The 22,267-nt window shown below is 38.3% G+C and overlaps 1 protein-coding gene across 2 annotated transcripts in view; it reads right to left on the reverse strand.

Moving 5' to 3' along the window:
- The window catches only part of LOC124171572 (runt-related transcription factor 3-like), a 116,761-nt gene extending 94,636 nt beyond the window's left edge, over positions 1 to 22,125 (reverse strand). For both annotated transcript variants that reach the window (XM_046550751.1, XM_046550750.1), the window contains exon 1: positions 21,614 to 22,125. In XM_046550751.1, coding sequence (XP_046406707.1) covers positions 21,614 to 22,052 — 439 coding nt within the window. In that variant the 5' untranslated portion in view covers positions 22,053 to 22,125. The remainder of the gene's footprint in view (positions 1 to 21,613) is intronic.
- Between the last annotated feature and the right edge of the window lie 142 nt (positions 22,126 to 22,267).

Below are 22,267 nucleotides of genomic sequence, written 5' to 3' on the forward strand. Positions count from 1 at the left end.
TTTGACCTACGGGATGGGTTAGAATAGAAGGGTTATTCATGCCATCATAAAAGAACCGTTGAGTGGTAAAATGACATGTTTTTATACATACCGAAAACTAAACTTTTACATAAGTTTGAAATTTTCATAATTATATTAAAAACTTTACGAAACAATAGACACGCCGAAAAAAATATATGTTGTTACCCCTATCTTACAGTATAATCCTAATTTTTTTCAGATTTTTAAAATTGGCGGAACAGGGTCAAAAACACGAATTACTGCATTGCGCCATTTGCATCTATGCATTTGCATAATCCAGGAGGATATTTGGTTTGATTGTTGAAATTTAGTTTTTTTTTAGTATTATACCGTATTTCCCCATGAAACTCGGATCACTTTGTCCGTCAGAGACGCAAGTGGCGACTTAAGTAAACCCATTAAAATGCGCGTTCGGTGACAAATAAGGATGCTGGAATACCTGGAGGCGCTGTCTCCGAGTTTTATTGCGTGGTCACGGTTCCGCCATCTTAGTTTTAAAATTTTGGACTAATCTCTAGCTCATGTTTAGAGTTGACTGAGTTTTGTTATCCAAATGCGCTAAGTTAAGTGAAAAATGCTGCCGCAATGACTTGTATTTCGCTGGTGATAGTAATCGAAGTTTTCCGATCATTCGTAATACTTCTATTAATGTATAGAATCTGTATCCTAATGGCCATTTTACTCGTAGGAATATCCTCGAAAATATACTTTTTTACTGTAATAGTTAGATTCCCATTGGCTCTAATAAAATTAAATACCGGTATAAGTGATGGGAAATAACCATTTTACACTCGTAAAATTTTTTTAAAAGTTGAAATGGTTGTAAAACTGTGGTATTGATAATAATTTTTCCAACATCCTTGGTGACAACACATTTAGAGGCGGATTTGAGGATCCTCTAATGTTATCAATAATTCTTGGGCGCGATGGTGGAATGCGTGCGTTGTATCGAGGGTTCAGCGGACTAGTTTTGCAGTGGATGCGGTTGTGTGGTGAGCAAGGCGGTTGTGAACAGCGAGTGATGGACTTGAATGTGCCTCATGCGGTGTGATCGTGGACCGCAGCATCAGGAAAGGACTCGATTTTGAAAATAGGAAAATGGATGCTGCCACAAATTATCACTCTTGTCTACAGTGGTACCATAAAGCGAAATAATGTCAAAATTAACGCAAGGAAATTCCATACGTGTTTTTATTAACCTATTATGACCCAACGTTTCCTCTAAGTAACATCAAAAATGTGTACATTTTCAACTCTATTCATAAAATATTTAAACTAATTGTTCTTTTGTGCTGTAAAGTGTAATGGCGAAATATGTAGCTACCGCAATAATTATCAATGAGTAGAAAATTGTGGCATAATAGGGAGTGTATCGTGCTTGGAATTAATTAGCAAAGGCGGAATGGTTATATGATGTTTTTTTTCCGGCGAAAAGTGGGAGTGACCGAGACCAGTGGTATTCTGAAGCCATGCAAACCTCTTTCCTTTGATACCGCAATGGCCGCCTAAAGTGAGCCCTCTCTTCGGACGAATTGTGTTGCACTACTAGTGTTCATGGTAGAAGTAATGGAAATTAAATTTTTACTTCATAATGAATAATTATTCATGTGTATCCATAGTTTTCTATCAAAATAGAGGTAAAATATGGTCCAGTGAAAGTAACCATGACCTGGAAAATCAAGCGTAAAATATATTAATTTTATTTCAAAATGATTTACTTGATGTACTTCATTATTAGGTACATTCATCATTAACATCAAGGTATTATCCAGCAAATTCTTATTGTATTCTGATACTGCGGAACCACTTGAAAAAATAAATTTTACGAAGACGAGACCTCTTGAGGGACAGCTTCGATTTTGTTTGCAGCAGCACGTGTGGAATTCTACTAATAGTATGCTAATATTACTGTTTTTTTGCTAGCACCCTCCAGCGTTGTAGTCAATTATTGTAGAAATATTTTATATTCTTTTGGGAAATGGCTGATCACAATGTTTAAAATTTCTTTTTTAGCTATTACAAAGAGAATTAAAGGTAGTTATGGCCATATTGGTTCCCAAATGAGGTGATTTTCTTTCAGAAATTCGGATAATTCCTGCAACATATATGCCCACTTCCTCAACCCGGAAATTAGTGAATTAAATTGGTGTGTTGATTTTTATAAGGAACTAAAAGGCAGTATACTAAAATTTAAAAAAGTAAAACTCGTAATTTTAGCGCGAAATAAAGAGGAAATCGCTAAAACTGATAATAAATTAATTTTGAATGTGTCGTTTAGAACAATGCAATATTAAATATTGAAAAAATTCTTAAAACATGACTTGTATTAATCTGATGAATTTTGGCCAAAGACTTAATGATGTGTCAGATTAATCATGCCAACGATGATTTCGGTGCCATAAGTGATATACGACTCTGCCATAAAAGATTTCACACCACCATAGAAATTCCACACGTCATAGAAAATGACTATAAATTCTTTTGGTGCAAGTGAGCACAAACATTGCTGCTTTTAGTTCTTAGTTGAGTAAGCATAAATTGCGGTGCATCAAATTTATTTCTGAAACCACGCGACAAATTTTATTCGTCAAGTACCCCTCGGCGAGGTTAGAAAACAATCTGTCTATGGTGACCATTATTGTGAGCTATATTTTCCTCGTTAAAGCTCCCATTAACTTGTAATAAAAATGAATTTCTTCACCCGGAGGTCTTTCTATTGAGTATTACCATCTAACTAACGGAATTTAACCTTTAGTGTCAATTTTTGTGATCTTAAAAGCTTTGCTACACATGGCACGCGACATATTAATTAAGACTAGTCTTTTCTTCAATATGTACAGTGAACTTGGAATATTATATGGGCCGATCATAAAATTAAAAAATGTATGCATTGTATAAATTCTCTTTCTTATGATTAGCTGGGAAACACACCTGGAGAAAATGTTTATCCAAATTAAAGGTGCCAAATAAAATATTTTATGAGCTAAAAGCAGGGGGATGGCAGTGTGATGATTAATTATAAATACTATATCCTGTGATTTAAAAACTTTATGACGCCGGGTTAATTATAAACGGGCATTCCATTCCCCGCAAATTTGAGTTTTGGAATATTTGAACGCGCATACCATCTAAAAATTAATGGAATTATTTTATGCATCGTTCCTTTACCGCTTGGTGTTATAATGAATTCATATTTAGATATTTCAAGCAAAATTCGCACCCATCCATCGGAAAACTCTATGAACAGATCTAAGATAAAATATATTTTTCCCGTTAGTTGTAGTTATTGAGCTTAATGTCACGAAAAACTTACTGGGATAATGGATATGGCGATTCTGAGTTAATCTCGCTGATTGAGGTGCATTGGAAACAAATACCGAGAGAATGATGAAGCACCTCAAGCCATAAAACTATCGATTGTAGATTTTCTTTGCTCTAAAGCTATATCATTCAACATTTGGGTTCATTGCAAGGCGCATAATTAGGTGCACGATTGTTACCGTGACGATTTTACGCCACAACGTTCCCTCTGATATTGCGGTGTGTCATAAATCTGAATGGTCGCACGTAAAAGCCTTAAAAATATTACTGTGCCATTTGGCTGGGGATGGGCTATTTCCAAGTCATGATTGTTTTTAGTTCTCATTTATTCTTGTAGCAAAAACCCGCCTCTATACCCCACCCGCATAAATATTATAATAATGAAGGATAAAAATAATAATTTATAATAGTATAATAATTTTAATTTCATATATTAAATGTGCACACCACAATTATTCACAAGAATATCTTCACAATGCGACTGTGATATTCACTGCTAGGATACGTCGTGACGCGTACAATAAATACAATAATTATCTCAAAATATGCATAGAAATGAGTTACAGGGTAAACATCCTTAGTCTCTTTATTATTTTCGAATCATGTTATGGTTCTTCTACAAAACAGCGAGTTGGAGACAAGTGTTATCACTATAGGTATAAAAGATTTTTTTTAGACATAGAAGGCAAGAAAATCAATGTTATTGAACCGTACAATGTATATATTTTTCTAAACTAAACAGAATTGTGACCTACACATCGAATTTTATTTGATCGCAGTATTTTAGGTATAGCTATTTCCGATTCTAGAAATGTAAAATCCTACTCTGTCCTTACATCAGACAAGTGTAAACACATTTTTGCACACGTATGTACAACTAAATTTAAAATGACAAGAGCTTTCTCGGGCTCCAGGTGAGTGGTTTTTGTATAGCCAAAGTTTGTGTTGGATTGACACCGTCGGGTGTTTGAATAAGAAGGCGTTCTGATGACAGACTCTGTCTGAGAGAACTGTGTCAAACTGTGTCAAATGAATCATTCGCTAGGAAAACACAAAAATTAAAACGTATGTCCCGAAATCGTTTGTATAACGTTGCCTTTGACAACTACGTCGCTATCACCGTTCCACAATTAGATAATCGAGCCTCTGATGCATTTTTCCGATGGTTTTTCGTATAAATGCCTGTGAATGACTTTTTTCAGTGTAATCTTCTTGCATAATATTCTAATTTGCGGAAATATCGGATAATTAGATTAATACGAACGTTTATTTTCAACTAATTATCATCGGTGGCGGAGGGGTAAAGTCCTCGCCTGTTATATGAGAGGTCGCGGGTTCGAGTCCCGCATGGGTAGGTTTTACCTATCCAGGGCATGGTTGTGCGCGTACGTTTAATTGCAAAAATTTTCAATACCCGATTTAAAATGGCCAACATGAGCTGGTGGTTTGGGAAAAAAATTAATACAATAAATAAATTATCAATTACAAAAGTACCGGTATACCGGTATTTTTTCGCTGGCACAAACGAGGGAGTACTATTATTGCTTTTTAATACTCACCAAAAAAATACCGGTCGTTTTTTTTAAATATTCTAGTCTCTCGTTCTCGTGGCACGCTTGAACACGCCCTTCTCGCGAAACAATATTTTTCCTCTCCGGCCAACACACCGAAGCCCGAACAGTTGAAACGAAAGCTGTTGAGCAGTTTTAGGGGAAGGAAGACAAGAGAAAGGTAGAGAGAGGGAGGAAGGAGAGAGACGGACAAAGGGAGGGGAAGTGGAGGCTGGAAGATCCTTCTCTGGATGACAGCAGCGCCAGTTCCCTGCTGGCCCTGTGAAAGACGTCGAGCCGTAGAAAGGCCAAAACATCCATCGCGCATAAGAACATCACACGAATATGATTGCATGTACGCACCATAGGTAAATATATGTTAAAGTATTAAAGAAACAGCTTTGACTTTAACTTTTGATCAGTGATGTGTCTCTATTTGGAGCGGAGTAATTCTCACGAGAAAAAGACCATATTTTTGGGAAGTTAACAATTTTTTTCCTCCCAACTGGTTTTACATGCGTGACTATAAAAGCATAAAAAACAAAGGCTACATATATCCCATGGTTTTTAGTAGAAACAATTCCTCGTTATATGTAAAAATGGCCTCCTGCGATCTTAATGGTAGCGTCCTGCAACGGCACTTTCTGGCGTGGTATTTATTCCCCTTAAAACTGTCCCATCATTCGTAAAATAATTAGGGTAAATTTCAGTAAAATAGCGGAGAAATTTAACTTCTCTAATTGCTTGTAAGCTCTCGCAGATATTTTGTCCAAGCAGGGGGAAAATTCTATATATAGACCGCGACCTCTTCTGTTTTCATACTCTTGACGGGGTGAGACCAATGAGCAGAATGCAATAGAATGACGATCGTTGTACGCCGCTTCACGCAATCAGCTGAAGCCGGGACAGGTTTGACACTTTTTTCTTATTCATCTGCTTTCTTGTAAATTGATGTACGATTATGATTTGAAACTATCATAAACAAATAATCTTGGTCTTTACATTCAAAATAAGTGAAAAATGTCGACTTAAGCAAAAGTTTAGCCGCTCAAAAAAATTAGAAACATACTTAGTTGTAATCCCCTGGAGCTGAGACAATTTTACCAACTGAGTTATAACCAGTGGAAATCTATATAAAACAAGGGAAAAAAATAATTTTGAACTTTGAAAACTCTTTAATATGAAGAAAGGTGCATGGAGATACTAAAAAAATTGAAAGTGGAATGTTTAAAATTCACTAACTTCAATAATAAATGAACAATTTTACATTTTCGTCAAAAAAGGTAAAGATGCCACGGGTTTCATTGTAAGGAGGGTCAATAGAAGGGATTACACTATCAAATATTATGCTTGATTATAATGCAATGGGTGTTTGAAAGGCTCTCACTAAATTTTACCATTGAGCGCAGAAAAATTTCGCCTCTAGAGCGGTTTGAAATTTCAACTTGAATTCCGCCCCAAAAAAGCATTTCTCGGGTGACGCCACGTTGATGACGTGTGAACCTCACGATATCTGCATTGCTTGCTTAAGGAGAGTATTGTCGTATACATTATTTCGAGTATAGAGAAATAGTAGATGAAACGGAGAATCTTAAATGAAAGTGAGGGAACCTTACGTATATTGTTGTGTGCTGAGATGTGAATTTACCTATCGTTAAACACCAGAAAAGTATTTTTTGCTAATGCCAAACGACCCACGTCGAAGAAGGCGGTGGTACGACGCTGCACGGAGACTGCATATTCCTTCAGAAATACGCTGTAATAGAATTTGTGAGGGCCATTTTAAGTCACTTCTGCTTCTCAAAGGGATTTAGTTTCCATTACTCCTTTTGTTGTCTTTGGCCAGACATCGCAAAAATTTCGTACATGCTTAAATATATACACACTCGACGGGAAATTTTCCTTTGTAATTGTAAATATATTATTCTGCTTCATTTTATGTTGGATTCAATGATTATTTCGTGTGCATTTACTGCATATTTGCCCCAGTTTTCACTCTTTGAAACAATGATAATATCAAATTTGTACTTCAGGAAATACTACGATATCGTATTACTCACAAAAATCAAAAAATGAGCACAATTGACTCCGGAAGTTACCGCCGGGTTGATAAATAGAAGCACAAATAATAAACACGGATAACTTTTCAAGTCTTACAAAAAAGCAGAGAAACCGGAACCAAGCGGGTACTGAATTAATACTAGCGAATAGTTTGAATTATCATTAATGGAAACAGAATAAGTGTCAAATAACACAAGGTAAAGTGTGGCTCCTTTCGCCAGACTTCAAACTGTACGTTAACGCCAACGCCAGCATGGGCGTACTCAGCGGGGAGCAGGATGGGGCAGCTGCCCCCCCAATAGAAGCAAAAATCGTAGAAGTCTTTAACGAAAATCAGGACTGGATTGAAACAAAAGTTTTCAGCAAATTTTCTTTTAATCCATGAGAAATGATATTAGATTAAGACATTTGACTAAAATATTTTTCAAGCAAATAATTTTATAAATTAAGCGCAGTTATAAATTTCTCAAAATGTTGGTTAAATACACCTTTTCCATGCAAAAATGTTAAGACTTGAACGACCATGGCTTTCTCCCCAGTCTTGGGTACGCCCTTTAGCGCCAGTATGTTATCCACCAATTTTTTCCTAATTTTAAAAACTCATTACCATTTATAAAAGTAGGTATATATAGCTATGGCAGTGAAATTAAGATCATAAAATATTTGTGATTACGTGAAAAAATCGAGAAAAAGAGCTACAGTGCAGCTCAAAGCGTTGGCCACTACGCTACCTCGGTCACAAATTTTAATATAGAATAAGTATTATAAAACTAAGGGTGAAAACCGGTGCTAGTATGCTGTAAATGCACACGATATAATCTTTACATCCTACATTAATGTAAGCGGAATGATAAATTTACAGTTATAAAATTATTCATCCCTTTGAGTGCATACATATTCACTTAACAGCGGAATGTTTGTGGAGCGCTGCAAAAAACTACGAAAGGAGTAAAGGATACTAAGTTTCCATAAGAAGCTGAATTGGTGGCACAACCTTTGCCCTAAAACTTTTGAAAGTGACTGTAAATGTAACTCTGACGTAAATATAAGTGAATGCACGGATATTTTCATGTAAATATCTCCATCTCTGAGTTACTCTTTCATTTTGATGGCAATTGTTTATCATTTTTATGGTAAGAAACTGACTCGAAGAATTACCAGGAACAAAGGTTCACCAAAGCAAGGCTTCTGCTTAAAAAGAGAACCACGAATTTACTCCCTTTAGAGGACAAGAAAACAGCCATTGTTCGGGAAAGATATTGACTGTGATGATTTGTTCGTTTATTTTATAATTTGCATCCAGAAGCTGAAAGGCAGTACTAAGTAAAGGCTTTTACGATGGTATGTCCACAAATAATAAATCCACAATAATTGCCGTGATTACCTCCTCACTCAAACTGTAAACATTTCATCTCATAAAAAGTTTTCTATTAATTACATGATTCGTTTTGAGACAAAAAATTATTCAGAGTCATTGTTAATAATTTCAGTACATTTCGGGAATCAGCCAAAACAAAATTAACGTTTTTTTTCCGCCATGATGATAAAATTTTTGACAATATTTCCACGTACCCAATGTGTTAACGGCTTCTTCAAGCGTTACTCACGCGACATTCATGAGGTTCATACGTCACGCGGCGTCTGCCAATGGAAATACGTTTCGCGTCGTGGGCATGGCCGAAGCTTCTAGTGGACTTTTAAAGCTATCTCGGTTAAAAATCAAATTTGAGCGCTGAAAATTGGCCTGTGTGTTTTTCATTCACATCTTTTTGGTTTTAAATAAGAAAAACGAATTTTTAATTTTGAGTGCTCCCTCTAACTATACCACCTGCGTGATGAAAACATAGGCGCCTCTCTTGGTTAGTCAGGGAACTCGGTAGGGCACCAAACATAATATTTTTCAAAGCCTCGCAAAGATGTCTCGGTTTACGGTAGTCGTAATTTAATCGTTTTCGTTCAGTGGTTATTGAAATTACAGTTCTGATAGGGAATCTATATATGTCAACGGAGAGGGAACGCTTCAGATTACGACCTGGGCCACGAATCTCTCGTCATAATGGTTGAGAATGGATTCTAAAAATAGTCTCGTTTCAGCCTCCATAGGAACCCTAGCCATCCGCAGCAACTGACAAAAGATACATGTTCCCAAATGTTACATTAAAGTTAAGCATCATATTATATTTAATTTTGTCATTTACTTATTTTATTCGTGATTCATCCGTGCTCTTTATGATGAGAAAGTAAATTTCTTCAAAATCTTTATCACTGTTAAAGCTATTGACGCTAGGTTTTCATCGCCCTCCTGCTTCATGGCTCTTGCGGTGATTGACTTTTTTGACTGAGGGGACCATAGTAGGGAGTTCGATTAGGCAGCGCTTCTTAATTTTGATCTCGGCCTGGTAATATATTGCGCTGATGAGCTATAGTGTGACCAGGCGAATAGCTTTGAAAGAACTCATCACTCCCAATGGACCGGTACTTTTGTGTGGGATTACCTATTGAAAACATGAGCTATAATTCTGAAAAATTAGGGTTTATGAAGTAGACCCGTATTGAAGTTTGCCTATATCTCTAATATGAAAATTTTTCTCTGTACCTACACTTAGGGATGTAATTTTACACATCATGCTTCAGCTAAGGAGTGAAACGTCAGCGTATGAGAGATAAACTTATTTGTGTTTCACAATCCTCCATAACCTGAACAACTTAATGTAGCCTTTTTATATTTAATATGCAGGCAAATTTTTAAAAACGCCTGCCGTAGCTACGTTGAAAATCTCGATATGATTTCTCAATGGAAAATATAAAAGTAGCACCTAATAATTTTCAATTACGAACTTTAACTGAGCATGACCCAGCTTTCATTATTTAGTTACATCGTCACGTGACAGCTAACTGAGGACGTAAGTGAAGAATAGAATTTAAATTATTGGAGCCCAGGTCGTGCCTATTAAGTTAAGTTCTTATGCGAAACTTCCGGATTGATATACACCAAGGATGAAGTTCGCTATGACAAAATATTTGACTTAGCCGGGATTCAAACTCGGGATCTCCCGATTTCCTATCAGGCAATCGAGAGATCCGAGTTCGACTCAGATCCGAACTCGAATCCTAGTTCAGCCAAATATTTTTTCATGGCGAATTTCATCTTGGTGTACATAACTTTGCACCCGTCCGCGTGATGACGGACAAAGTCACTTGTTCCATGCAATGCTTCAGGAGTGCTATTCCGTTATTTTCCGTAACGGAAAGTTTTCACACAGCGGAAGTCTGAAGTCATCGGTTATATTAGGGAGTGGGAAGCCAAGGGATAGAAGAGATCTTTTTTTCTAAACAGAGTCAGGTACAGAAATGATAGAAAAAATATACAAAACGTTGGTGCCCAAGGCATACGATTGAGTGTCTGTTCTATGCTCACATAGAGTGGAGAATCTAATGCGCAACTAAATATCTAGTTGATCTCGTTTGTTTTCTTTACCTAATTTTTGTACCTAACTCTGTTAAGAAAAAAATCACTTGTACCCCTTCGCCTCTCACCCCCTCATCATGGCTTAAGTTTTAAGCAAGTAATGCGTCTTTAAATCCAAACATGAAGCTTTCACGTGGTGGAAGGGCGCCATATTAGCAATGAAAGACACTTCGTTACTCCCACAATTTATTTAAAATGCACAGTCGATTTCGGCTGCTACGCCATTGTAAAGTACACAAATTTAATCATCAAATCAAGTATCATGTACACAAAATTGATTTATGTACTTGATAATGGCGTAACGGGCGAAACCGGTTGTACTTTTTAAATATATTGTGGATGTAACGAAGTGTTGGAGTGGTGGCTAGAGTGTTAGATTTCCAACTGGAGGGCTCAGGTTCAAATCCCAGCGTTGGCAGAGATTATTTGAGACTGCCCGATCCCTACTTGAATGCTATGTGGAGGGCATTTAAAAAACAATACTACCCTTCTTACCTACCCTTTCCTCATGGCGCAATGACCTTAGCTGTCGGTCGCCTCCTCCAAATACCATACGAAGTTTCTTTCACTGCTAATAAGTAATACGTCACTAAAAACTGTGAAGTGCGGCCGGTTGAGTGGTACGTCCCCTTAAGCCGGAGGGGCTCAAGCTGAGCACGTTTGAGGAGGAAGGCCTCGAGAGATAAGTGTGCGGCGAGATACGTTCGCGACTGGCTCTTTTTCCCACCGTTACTGCCACGCTAATCACATCCGAAATTTCCTTCCTCTGTGTCCAGCCGTCAAAAATCAACTATCTCTGTACAGATATGGCAGTTATCCCCGTAATGTTCAATCGCTCGCGATAATTCCAGGAAACTGATTTCAAATTCGAAGTGGAAGTTATCTGAATGCAGTGATTCCGTGAGAAAACTTTTCCTTGGCGGACACCATCACGCACTATGTCGTTAGATGTGAAATTATCAGCGCTTTTTATATACCTTGCGGGATTATCAGTGTTTATTTCCCATGGTAAATCTATTTATTAGAGTACTTTCATCATGTTTGTGGATTATTTGCGTGATTTTAATGCCTATAATAAAAACTTGTCCGAGCATTATTTTTGAAAATCGTATAAAATTTTAATTTTAGGATGAACAGGTGAAGTAAGTGGCATCGTGTGCAATATTATGCCAATGAAATACCTGAGAGTTGATAGGAGACCGATTGCGTTGAGAATGCAACACGATTAGTTTTGTAACTGCAGGACAACTGTCAATGGCAGGGTTACAATAAATGCGATATTATCTAATTTATGACTGTAAAATTAGTGTTATGAATTTTAATATTTTTTTATAAAGCTGAGCCATCCTTTCTATTTTCCAATGAGGGGTGGTCGGAGAAGTTTTCAAAACAATAGTGTGATAATGGCTGACAATTAATAAGTGAGCGTATAAAGATCAGTAATTCACACAGTTAAATACAACTTTAGACAAGAAAAAGAAAAAGAATGGGTGAGAGCAGTATCTCATGATACTCTACATAAAGGGTGAGTCACTCGGCGATTTTTGATAGATTTTCAATTATCATAAAAAATTCACTGCGACGCAATTAATATGAATCTATGTTAATGATACATGCTGCGGCGTGGCTCTTTCCGCCTGAGGTAGACGAATATCAGTCCTAAAGGGAAGTGAACTACAGTGTGATACCAGGACGTCATTTCCTAACTTTGAGGAAAATCTGTGCGATTTATTTACGTAAAGCAGATTTTCTGCCATTTGTTCTATTCATGACCGTTTCCTTGATGCCAGTCTCTTTTTGCCCTGCTATTTTCATTATTGTTTCCAGTTTTTGCTTCGACGAAAACAAAAATCCCCAGCAGGCGTCAATTTTGGTCATGACTGATAAAGAAAGTGCGTGCATGTAATTGGTCATAAAATAATTATTGGGTGTTTTCAATCATATCTCAAGTGATAGTAAAATTTTCAAATAAAGAACCAATGAATCAAATATTCTCTCCAAACGCATCCCTTAAATCGGATCTATCTAATCAATGTTAAAATTTTGTAATTAATTTAGGACGCATTTTAAGTGATTCAATTTTCAGTTAAATTCACTTTTGGGGGCCTGATTGTCAAATATTTCTGGGAGTAATTGGTCATAATTGGCTTTCTATCAATAAGGTACCAAAATTCCGATGTCTTGTTTCGGTGGATTTTTGTATCCGTATTCCGGGTGGAGTTTTCTTAAAAAAAGAAACTTTAATTGCGGAAGAATCACAAACAAAATGCCCATTCTTCTACATTACGTTTGTAGCTGCTTCAACAGCTTGAACTTACGGAGAATATTCAGGAGGGGAACCTGAATTTCTATTGTATTGTGAGGACTTAAAGATAAAGTTTATTATACGCAAAGGTAAATTGATGGGTGAAATTTTTGTTTGCATTTTCCGCTAATTTGCAAAGAAGTTTTGCTCAATGGTGCAATCGTGGGATCAGAAAATAGTATTTGTAGGAACGCCAAAACAAAAGGACGTAAAGTCACATAAATACTGACAGCCATGGGACGAGCTTGGTCAGATGAAAAGTTATTACGGGGTGTAACATGCTATTTTTAATTCCCTAGAATAACCGCAGCTCCATGTTATATGCAGCATATAAGAATCACGATTCTTTTCCAGCCGAAGTAAAATTCTTTCTCTCGGGAAAACATGTTTTGGGAGTGATTTACTATACATTTTTTTTGTAAATGGCGGCCATCATTCTGACATCAACGAGAGAGTAGGTGTTGATATTCAATTTAGTTGGTCACCATAGGTACTGTTAGAGGAATGCAAAAATACGATGAAGGTCCCACAGTTTTTCGCCCCAGTTCAGAGGCTCTTGAACGATAATTATCACCTTCAGTGTGCCTTCTTACAGGAATTGCTGTGCGAAGTGTTTCTCATTGTCGTCATTTTCATAAGGTTTATCACCTAGGTAATGCTTCAAGTGTAAGAACAACTGTTATCAGATTGTACCACGTCTTCACTCTACGGTGGTTGATTTAACTGCTACTAACCGAACTGATAAATGAGATTTTAACTGTTTTGGTTTTGTGGGCATGAGTAAGCATTTGGGTAACCCATCGGGGACAAATCTTGCTAATACCTAGGAGCTCTGCGACGATGTCGTGCGGAGGAGGTCTTGAAATTTCAGAAGAGGTACGTATAAGCGTCTTCATGGAACGTCTTCTCTCAAGAACTCTTTCGTCGACGTCGTTTGAGATCATCATTGGCAACGGAAGGCCTATCACTCCGAGCCTCATCGTGGAAATTCGTGCGTCCTTCATACAACTTCTTACCCATTTCCGCACCATTTCGTTACTCATCATCATTTTCACCGTTAACTTCTTCAATGATACAATAAATTTCGGCTGAATTTATGTTCATTGCATTCAAACACCGAGTCACAGAACTAATCTCTCAGTCAAAAATCAGGCGGGTTCATAAATTCTCTTTAACATTTTAAATGTGCACAAAAATGTTAATACATTAGAAAAATCAGCCAAAAGGCGTACACCGTTGCCAATAGCTCAAGGAGACTGGTGTTTATGGGCGAATGATAGATTCATCCATCGAAAAAAGATTTGGGTTAAAAGAAAAGTGTGTAAGGTTTCCGGTTACACTTTGTGGAATCGCGATAAACGGAAATTCACTCTGTATTTTCCACACTGAATATATATCAATTATGACCAGGTACCTTAAAAATTATATAACGTAAATGAAACCATGATCGGCGTGATTAAATATTCAGTGTGGAACGCACGAAGTTAATTTTATTTCCCTAGAAGAATAGTGCCGTCATACGGTCAGGTCACTTTTTTCAACCGCGAAATTTCTAAAATAAATTGAAAAAATGGAAATTGAAAAATGCATCTATGAAAATCTGAAGAAAATTAAAAATTGAAAATCTTTATTTCGTCTAACTGATGATCACACCGTACTCAAAAGTATTTTTTAAAGTCGAATTTCGTTTATAAAGTATTTCGTATGGTTCAGCCCTTTATTTCGAAAGGGAATACTGAAAAGATCAGAAATTAAACCAATTTTGTCAATGTCATGCGGTTTTTTATTCATATTCACTCTCACCGTCATTCCTTTACATTGGTAACGAAATAGAATTAAATTGCTGCTCATGGTTTCACGTTTTCAAGTTCTTCTTATTTTTTCTCAGCTTAATTATCAATATTGTAAATATGGAATGTTTGCTTTTGTAGAAACCACTCCAATATTTATGTGGATCATCAATTTTAGAAATATGTACTCAATATTTCGATGTTTCACTCAATTTCCACTGTTTTACGGAGATTTTTGTTGATATATCTCACGTTAAATAATAATTTAGCACTAAGGATTATCCTTTGAAGCAATATAATATTTTTATCTTGCTTTTGTAATTTATTTATGAGTTATCTTTTGAGTTTGAATGCCTTCAAAACATACAATCGTTAACTTGTCATTAAGGAGCTATCCCAAGTTTCCTGATACATGTTTTCATTGCCTATTTTTATGGGCTCGTCCTAAGGTTTTTATACTTTGTATCTCATACGTGAACGTAGGTCGCACCTAGCGGGAAGGCACAAATAAGGAACCACAAAGACAAAGGGGTATATCACATGGTTTGGCAACGAATTTAGAATAAGCAAAGTAAATGAATAAATTAAATCCAAGAATATAAATCTGAAATTGTTACAAAGAGGGCTGGAAGTCCGTTTAAAAAGCATACGTCACTGTTTGAATGTACCGATTGATAATGCATTTTATCCGTCTCTTTCTTAAGATTTGAAATCGTTTTACGACTATTACGACTAATTGATAGTCATTACTCTCTTGAAGACTGGATCCTACGTATTTGAAGACATTCACATTGTAGTGACACTGGTTAATTCTCACGCCTCAAATTTTACTCCGAGTCGAAGAAAACGCTGGGTTGGGTCAATGACCAACCGCAGAAATGATGCTCTCGGCTCAAAACTCGGTAAATTACACGTGAACGTTTGTATCATGTGGGAATATATGTATTTGTGAATAGGGATTATCTCTTCTCAAATATGCCCACATTTTCCACGTCTTTCGTGGTACCTTGCTCAAGGATCAGTTATGATGATACAGAAATATTTTTTAATTAATTTTAAACGATCTTTCTCAGGATCAACATCTACGTACGAAATAGCACCTTTCTACTTTCTCATCCGAAAATTTTGCCACAGTACGATTCACGAATCCTAACTTCTTCAGGGCTCTGCCAAAAATACTCCTTATACCTAAATCTGCATTCTACCCAGCAAGCCGCCTAAAAAGGCGTGTGGCAAGGGATGTTAGAACACCATCCGTTTACATATGAAAAGCAAATGCTTAAAAAAATTACGACTAGCATTTATGTCCTTTATGGTTCGGGGGAGAAACGAATTCCCATCTCTATCCGTTCGGGTAAATATCTCTCTCAATTAATCACTTCTGTTGGACCTGGAAATATATTGGGGCTCCAAGATGATGTTATCCGTATCGCTCTTAAAGATACGTATTCTCAATTGTTCAAGCTATCTAAGGCTAACGTGCAGCCTCCGAGTCTCTCGCGGCTCCCAGCTTAGTTCGCTTAACTTATGGGTGACGCTGTCTGTACGAGTGTTCGCCCGCAGCAGTTTTTGACGAATCGCGCAACTTTCCATAGCATTTATCCAATTCACGGATTGAGTCTTTCTTTACCGGATCCCATATGTTCACTACATATTCAAGGTATGTTCGGATGAGTGCATAATAGCATTTCTTTTACTTTCTCATCGGAAAATATTCCCATTATACGTTACAGGATAGTGCGGGGTAAACGCCCATAGGGGGGCAGTACTACTAGGAGCTCTGGTGATTTTATTTATCCCCGGGGTGATGCTAGTTCAATGGCGAGTCCGTCTTTGGTACTCAGAATAAAAAGTTCATGCTACTTGAGTGCCGAAAAGGATTTTCCTACGGTGTAGCATATTCCTATATATTGTCATTGCTGTTTCCACGGTTAATATATATCACGTTCTTACGTTCCCAGTCAGCTTGCATATTCGCTCTCCGTTGAAGTTGAGTCTTTTATAAATTGGAGTAGGGGTTGATAGGGGTAGTGCAGTGAAACAGGTATTATAGTTCCTTGGCGCTGTGTGCTTACGCAACGGCACGCTCAGCCGCTGCTCTTCAATGCAATTGTCTAATGCTCACATAGTTACCAATTGAATACGAGAGTAATCAATTTAATGGATTTGAATCCTCTATGATATGATATTAATCGCCTGGATTCAGTAGCTCTTGTGAACGTTGCAATGATGTAGCTAAAGTAAGACATTAAAAATTTACAAGGAGAAGCTTTTACGCTATATATTAGTAGTATAATTGATAGTATTATAAATCGTCAATTATGTATGGAGTATTTATAATTCTATGTCAGGTTCATCGAATTTATGTAGTGAATTTCAATTCATATCGTGCTCAATAGTTCAAGGTCAATAGTTATTATCGATAATAAAGCTGAGAGTTTTTCCATGTAAACGGGCGAACGATTTCCCCAGCATATAGTTCATTTTTTCATATATTTTTGAGGCAAGAAGAGAAAGGAAAAATGTGATAAGGGAAATCAGATGAACAACAAGATATCATTTAAAGCAAAATAGAATAAAGTAAAAGCACGTTGTACTTTCCACACAATTTTTATATTTTGCAACTAGTTTAGACGTGTTCTACGTCGTTTTTCAATGACGTAGAACACATGGAAACAGGTTATTATATTATTATAGTGACGTGAGTATCATTCTATTCTATCATGCGTAACTTCCACAAAGTTAATTCACTCACCATCAACTTCATTTAATGCAAAATTTAGACCGTGCTTTTAGTTTTGTCCCCTTCTTGCTAAATAGGAGCGAATTAACTCAATAACTTGCTCGTTTTTAAATTTATTGGCTTTTTTTAGGGTTTCAATAGCGGATTTAAATGACTTTTGTTATAAAATTTTATAAATTAAGACTAAATTGGAATAATAGAAGTGATATAGGTAACTAGAGGATCATTTTTTCTCAAATAACAAATTTTTGAAAAGCATTTACTCCAGCATTTAGACTCTTAAGTCCGTTTCATTCCATCCTAATTACTGAGCACGATAATTTTTTTAAATTCTATAAGCGACTTTAGTTTTATCTTACGGATTATTTCTTATCTATTCAAATAATACGCTGATACTTGAACCTTCCATCAATTTTGTAGCATTTAATTTCATCAAAAATAAGTTAAATTCTCTAAATAGAAATGCTAATTATCCTATTGAAATAATATTCACTTAATGTCAGTCCTTTCCTATTTAAAATAAATACATAGCGTATAATAGGTAATTGATCGTATTTTTAGAATGATGTTGCCATCAGATAGCGTTCTAAATAAAACATTCGATATTTTTTCCGTTGAACAAAACGGACTCATGAACTCGGAAGCAGAGAGGAAAAAATTATTCAACCATGCAAATGAGTACAAAATTATCTGTGATTTGTGGCATATTGTTTTATTTGATTACTTTATCGAATCATTATCAACTTAAGGCGAAATAAATGACGATTTAAGACCTAAGGAATGAAAACCTAGTCATCAAGTACTGATTATACCTAATATGGTCATGGAGGGATATAGGTAATTGCTCATCTATAGTATATATTTCAGAAATAGTGCTTTAAATTTTATACAAACCTTTATAGTTATTTGGATGACATATACATGGCGATGCATCCGAACACAAATTGATAAAGCTGCCTTTAATAGTTGTTGAAATTAAAATACTTGTGATCACATCTATTATTAACCAAATACAAAAATTATGTTTTTGCGTTCATCTCGCTTAAAAGTTAGAAACGATTTTGTTTTAATTGATTTTCTCAAGATTTGAAATTCATTCGGAGCTGTTTTAAGATTTAAGAAGAAGATTTGCTTAGCGTGTTCGACCATATAAATGATGCTGGTGCAGTAGCAGTAGCTATGGATTTTCGAGATGACAATATTTTCGATGCAACGACGTGTTTCTCTTAGAAATAAAAATAAACAGGATGTAGCAGGAGAGATCATCACTGTTGCATTTTTGTTGTGAAAATTTCTATTTCATGTAAATTAATGATAAATAAATAATTTATTTACTTTTGGGCTGATTTCTTTAAAATATAAATTTATTACAATAAAATCATTAACATTAGTGCATGCAATATTCATCAGTAAATTTATAAAGTTTTGTATGAAAGTAAAAGCACTATTTCTGAAATACATATAGATTACTTGTAAATGACCAGCTATCCGTCTTTCTCCATAAATTTTTAATATCCTGACCATAATGATAAGGATATCAAACGTTTCATTTAGATTTTCTGATGAGATACGAAAACTGTGTATCCAGTTAGCAAATGTAGGGCTTAGATCGCAGTTGATGAGCCAAAACCTATTTGACTTTATGTGCAATCAATGAGTTCACTGTTGTTTTTACGTTTCAACGCAATAATGGGATAATAATATAATGGCAATAAACAAAGTAATAATGTGACAACGTAATAAATACCGTTACAGAATAAGTTTTTTGATGTTACTCTAATGGTGTCACGGTTGGACTATCAACCCGGGTAGTGCACCACATTTGAGTGGTAGTGTGCAGTTAGTTATGTGTTCCCTAATGCCGCTAACGTTTACGTGGGCGTACCACGTATTTCAAATGCACGCGTGAGCGAGTTCCCGCCCCCCGGCACCCAGCCCCACCGTCGGGTGCGGGACCCTTCCATCCCCCCGTCGGATAACCATGGAAAACACTCCACCTCTTTCCCTTTAATTATTAGCTTAATCAAAAATCAATGAATGGGATGGTTACCGAAGGATTGCACGGACGAGTCCCGTCTTCGATGCCCGCCGCCGCCGGTGTCCCCTTCCCCCGCCCCCTCCTTCCCCCCACTGCTTCCCACCCGCCCCCACCGTGGGTGTACCGAGCCGTGCACCGCGGCCGGTGATTCATGTATGATTTACGGCCGCTTTATTGCCACTGCTGCCACACCACGTGTTTTTCAGTCAGTTGCTGCTGCACGTTGTCGATCGCGCCACCCTGCTTAAAGCCCCGTATAAACAAATCCCTTCTGCAAATCCACGCCGTCCCATTACTCCGTGTTAATCCACAGACCATTGCTTTCGTTACTGGGCGTTGGTGCGGCGGTGGACGCAAGGCCCCCCGCAGTCTTTAATGGTTGATCGATAGCCGCGAGAGGGTGCAAATGCAGAGCGGCTAGAGTCAACACACGGCCCGAGGGCTGGATGTGGTCGCGGAGCGCCCGGCCAATGGGAGATCATTATTAATGAATATACTGTGATCGCTTTTCACTCGGAACCCTTGCGGATTAGATGGGATGCCGCGATTGCCGGTGCGCTGACGGGACGGGGGCCGGACAGGAGCGGCGGGGGCCGCGCTCCACGACGGCCGTGATCGCGGACTCCCGCGCCGCCGTCGTCCGCGGGGAATGGTCGGACGCAGGGCAGCGGGCTGGCGGGGCTGCGGTGAGAGCCTTCGGCCGTCACGCCGGTGTTTTTAAGCGAGTCGTATTTATATCAATGTTAATATGGTGGAAATGAGTGCCATGAGTTTTGATGCAAGCTCAGGTGTGGGAACTGGCAATTAAAAAACTTGGGAAATATATATTTATGTATTTCCAAGTTTTTCAATTGCCAACTGACAACGACAACGAATCAAATATTTACAACGAATCTTTACTGCCGGCGAATTTTTACTGTCATGTCGAGTTGGGAGTGTTTTGAGTAGTTCGGCCTTTATGATGGCCATATATTGCCCATGGATGGTTCGTATTCTTACACTTATTCACGTGCCCATATAACTTCCTTGTTATGTCGTTTAAGCTGGACCAAACGTAATTAGAACGCTATGTCACAGTGATTTTCTCTTTTAGAAGCTCGTAAAATCGCCATGTATGCACGCATCTTGTTTCTGGAACATGCACGAAAACATGTTTAAGTATTTCCCAAGTTTTTCAATGCTAATGTTTTATTGCTTCTTAAATTTAATGTTAAGCGAATGGGAGAAGGAAATATGGAGGTTCAGATAGTAAAGCGCGGTAGCCATTTAACTGTTTTTTTTTCTTGAAAACGTAATGTGCCAGCGATATAATTTGCACCAAGAAATGGTCGCAACGAAAATTGTTTTTTTCTGTGAGTGTGTAATAAGTTGTATCAGAAAGACACATTCCAAATGAGACACGGGGAAAAAATTTAGCTCAATTGTTTTTTAAGTATCGGAAGTTTTTCTATGAGTAAAGTGAAGTTGAAATTTTCTTTGAACGATTTCAAATGGTTTTCATTTTACCCGTGAGCATAATTATTGATGATGACAGTTTCATATAATTTTTCCCGACTTACTGAAGAATTAGCGATTTTTTGGGGTGCTTTATTTCTGGATTCCCATCACAATCGATCGGGTTCGAGGACCATAGATTCTGTGAATGAACTCGATATTAGTAGGATTGGAAGAGATCACATCGTTTGCAGTACTATGCGGTATTACACACCCAACTTGACCACTTATGTAAGAAGTGATGACGACTTGGGGTTTTTACTCCCCATCATTTATTTATATATCTTCCTCACCAAGTAAAACACACTTATTTAAGGATGAAAATTTGTTCTTAGCCTTCAATGATAACCAACCAAGAACTGTCAGGTCAACGAGAAGCATGACGCTCTATTTTCTAAAGGATCATAAGTATTTATTTTTATATGATGGAAAATGAGGCCTATGAAATTTGTTTAAGTGATATTTTGGAGGGCTTTGCATTAAAAATTCATAGGAAACACATCAATGAGCCTATTTGTGAAGGGAAAAGTCTTCGATTGAGGTTTTGGAAGCGATGACTGAGGCGCCAGGTAATTTTCTCGGCATTTTAACGAAAGTGAAGCGTTCTATGAAGCAAAATCTAGTTGCTGGGGCCATTGAAAATTCCCCTCAAACGTCTTTGCTGCTGACTATTACCACCCTCCTCCAGCGGTCTTTGGCCAATCGTTCGCCCGCTGAGCGTGGATGGGCCGCTTGGAGTCGCGGCGAGGACCACCGACGGTGTCCCGCCCACCTCCGGATACATAGGCAACTAATATGACGCGTGTTTTTTCATCACTCACCTCGGCCGCTCCTTCCCACGAATCGCAAGTCGTTGAACTTGGCCACTTGGTTCTTCATGACGGCGGTGCAGTTCCGCAGCTCGGCGCAACAGTTCTCGTCATTGCCGGCTCGGACGGTGACCAGCGTGCCGTCCATGACGTCGACGAGCGCGACCACTTTGAAGGCGACGGGCAGCGTCTTGTTGGATCGCCAGTGTGCGGGCAGCGCGGAGCAGAGCAGGTAAGGGCTCCCTGTGGGCACCAACTCGCCTGAGTGTTCCGCCTGCACCTCGCACATGACCCGCTCCGTCCACCACAGCTCCCCCCCACCGCCACCGCCGCCTCCACCTTCGAGGGCACCCTCCACGCCCCCGCCCTCGCCGCCCCCCGCTGCCATCTTGTCGCTCGCCTCCTCCGAGCAGGAAGCCGCCCCCGCGCCGGCCCCCGCCGGCAGATGCATCGGAAGCCCCCGCGGCCCACCGTCACGCCCCGCCGCTCATACCACTCGGCAATGGACTGAGGCGCGCGTCCGCTTCGCGCCACCACTGTCTCGCAACTGAGTCTTCAATGGGCGAGTGGCGGGAACTCGCCCCCTCCCCCCTTCGCCGCCGCCCCGCTGCCGCGCCCCCAGGGGCGGGCAGCGCATGCGCGAGGACCTCTGGTCCGTCTTCGTCT

Source organism: Ischnura elegans, chromosome X (genome assembly GCF_921293095.1).
Source record: "Ischnura elegans chromosome X, ioIscEleg1.1, whole genome shotgun sequence".
In the NCBI taxonomy this organism is placed as follows: domain Eukaryota; kingdom Metazoa; phylum Arthropoda; class Insecta; order Odonata; family Coenagrionidae; genus Ischnura; species Ischnura elegans.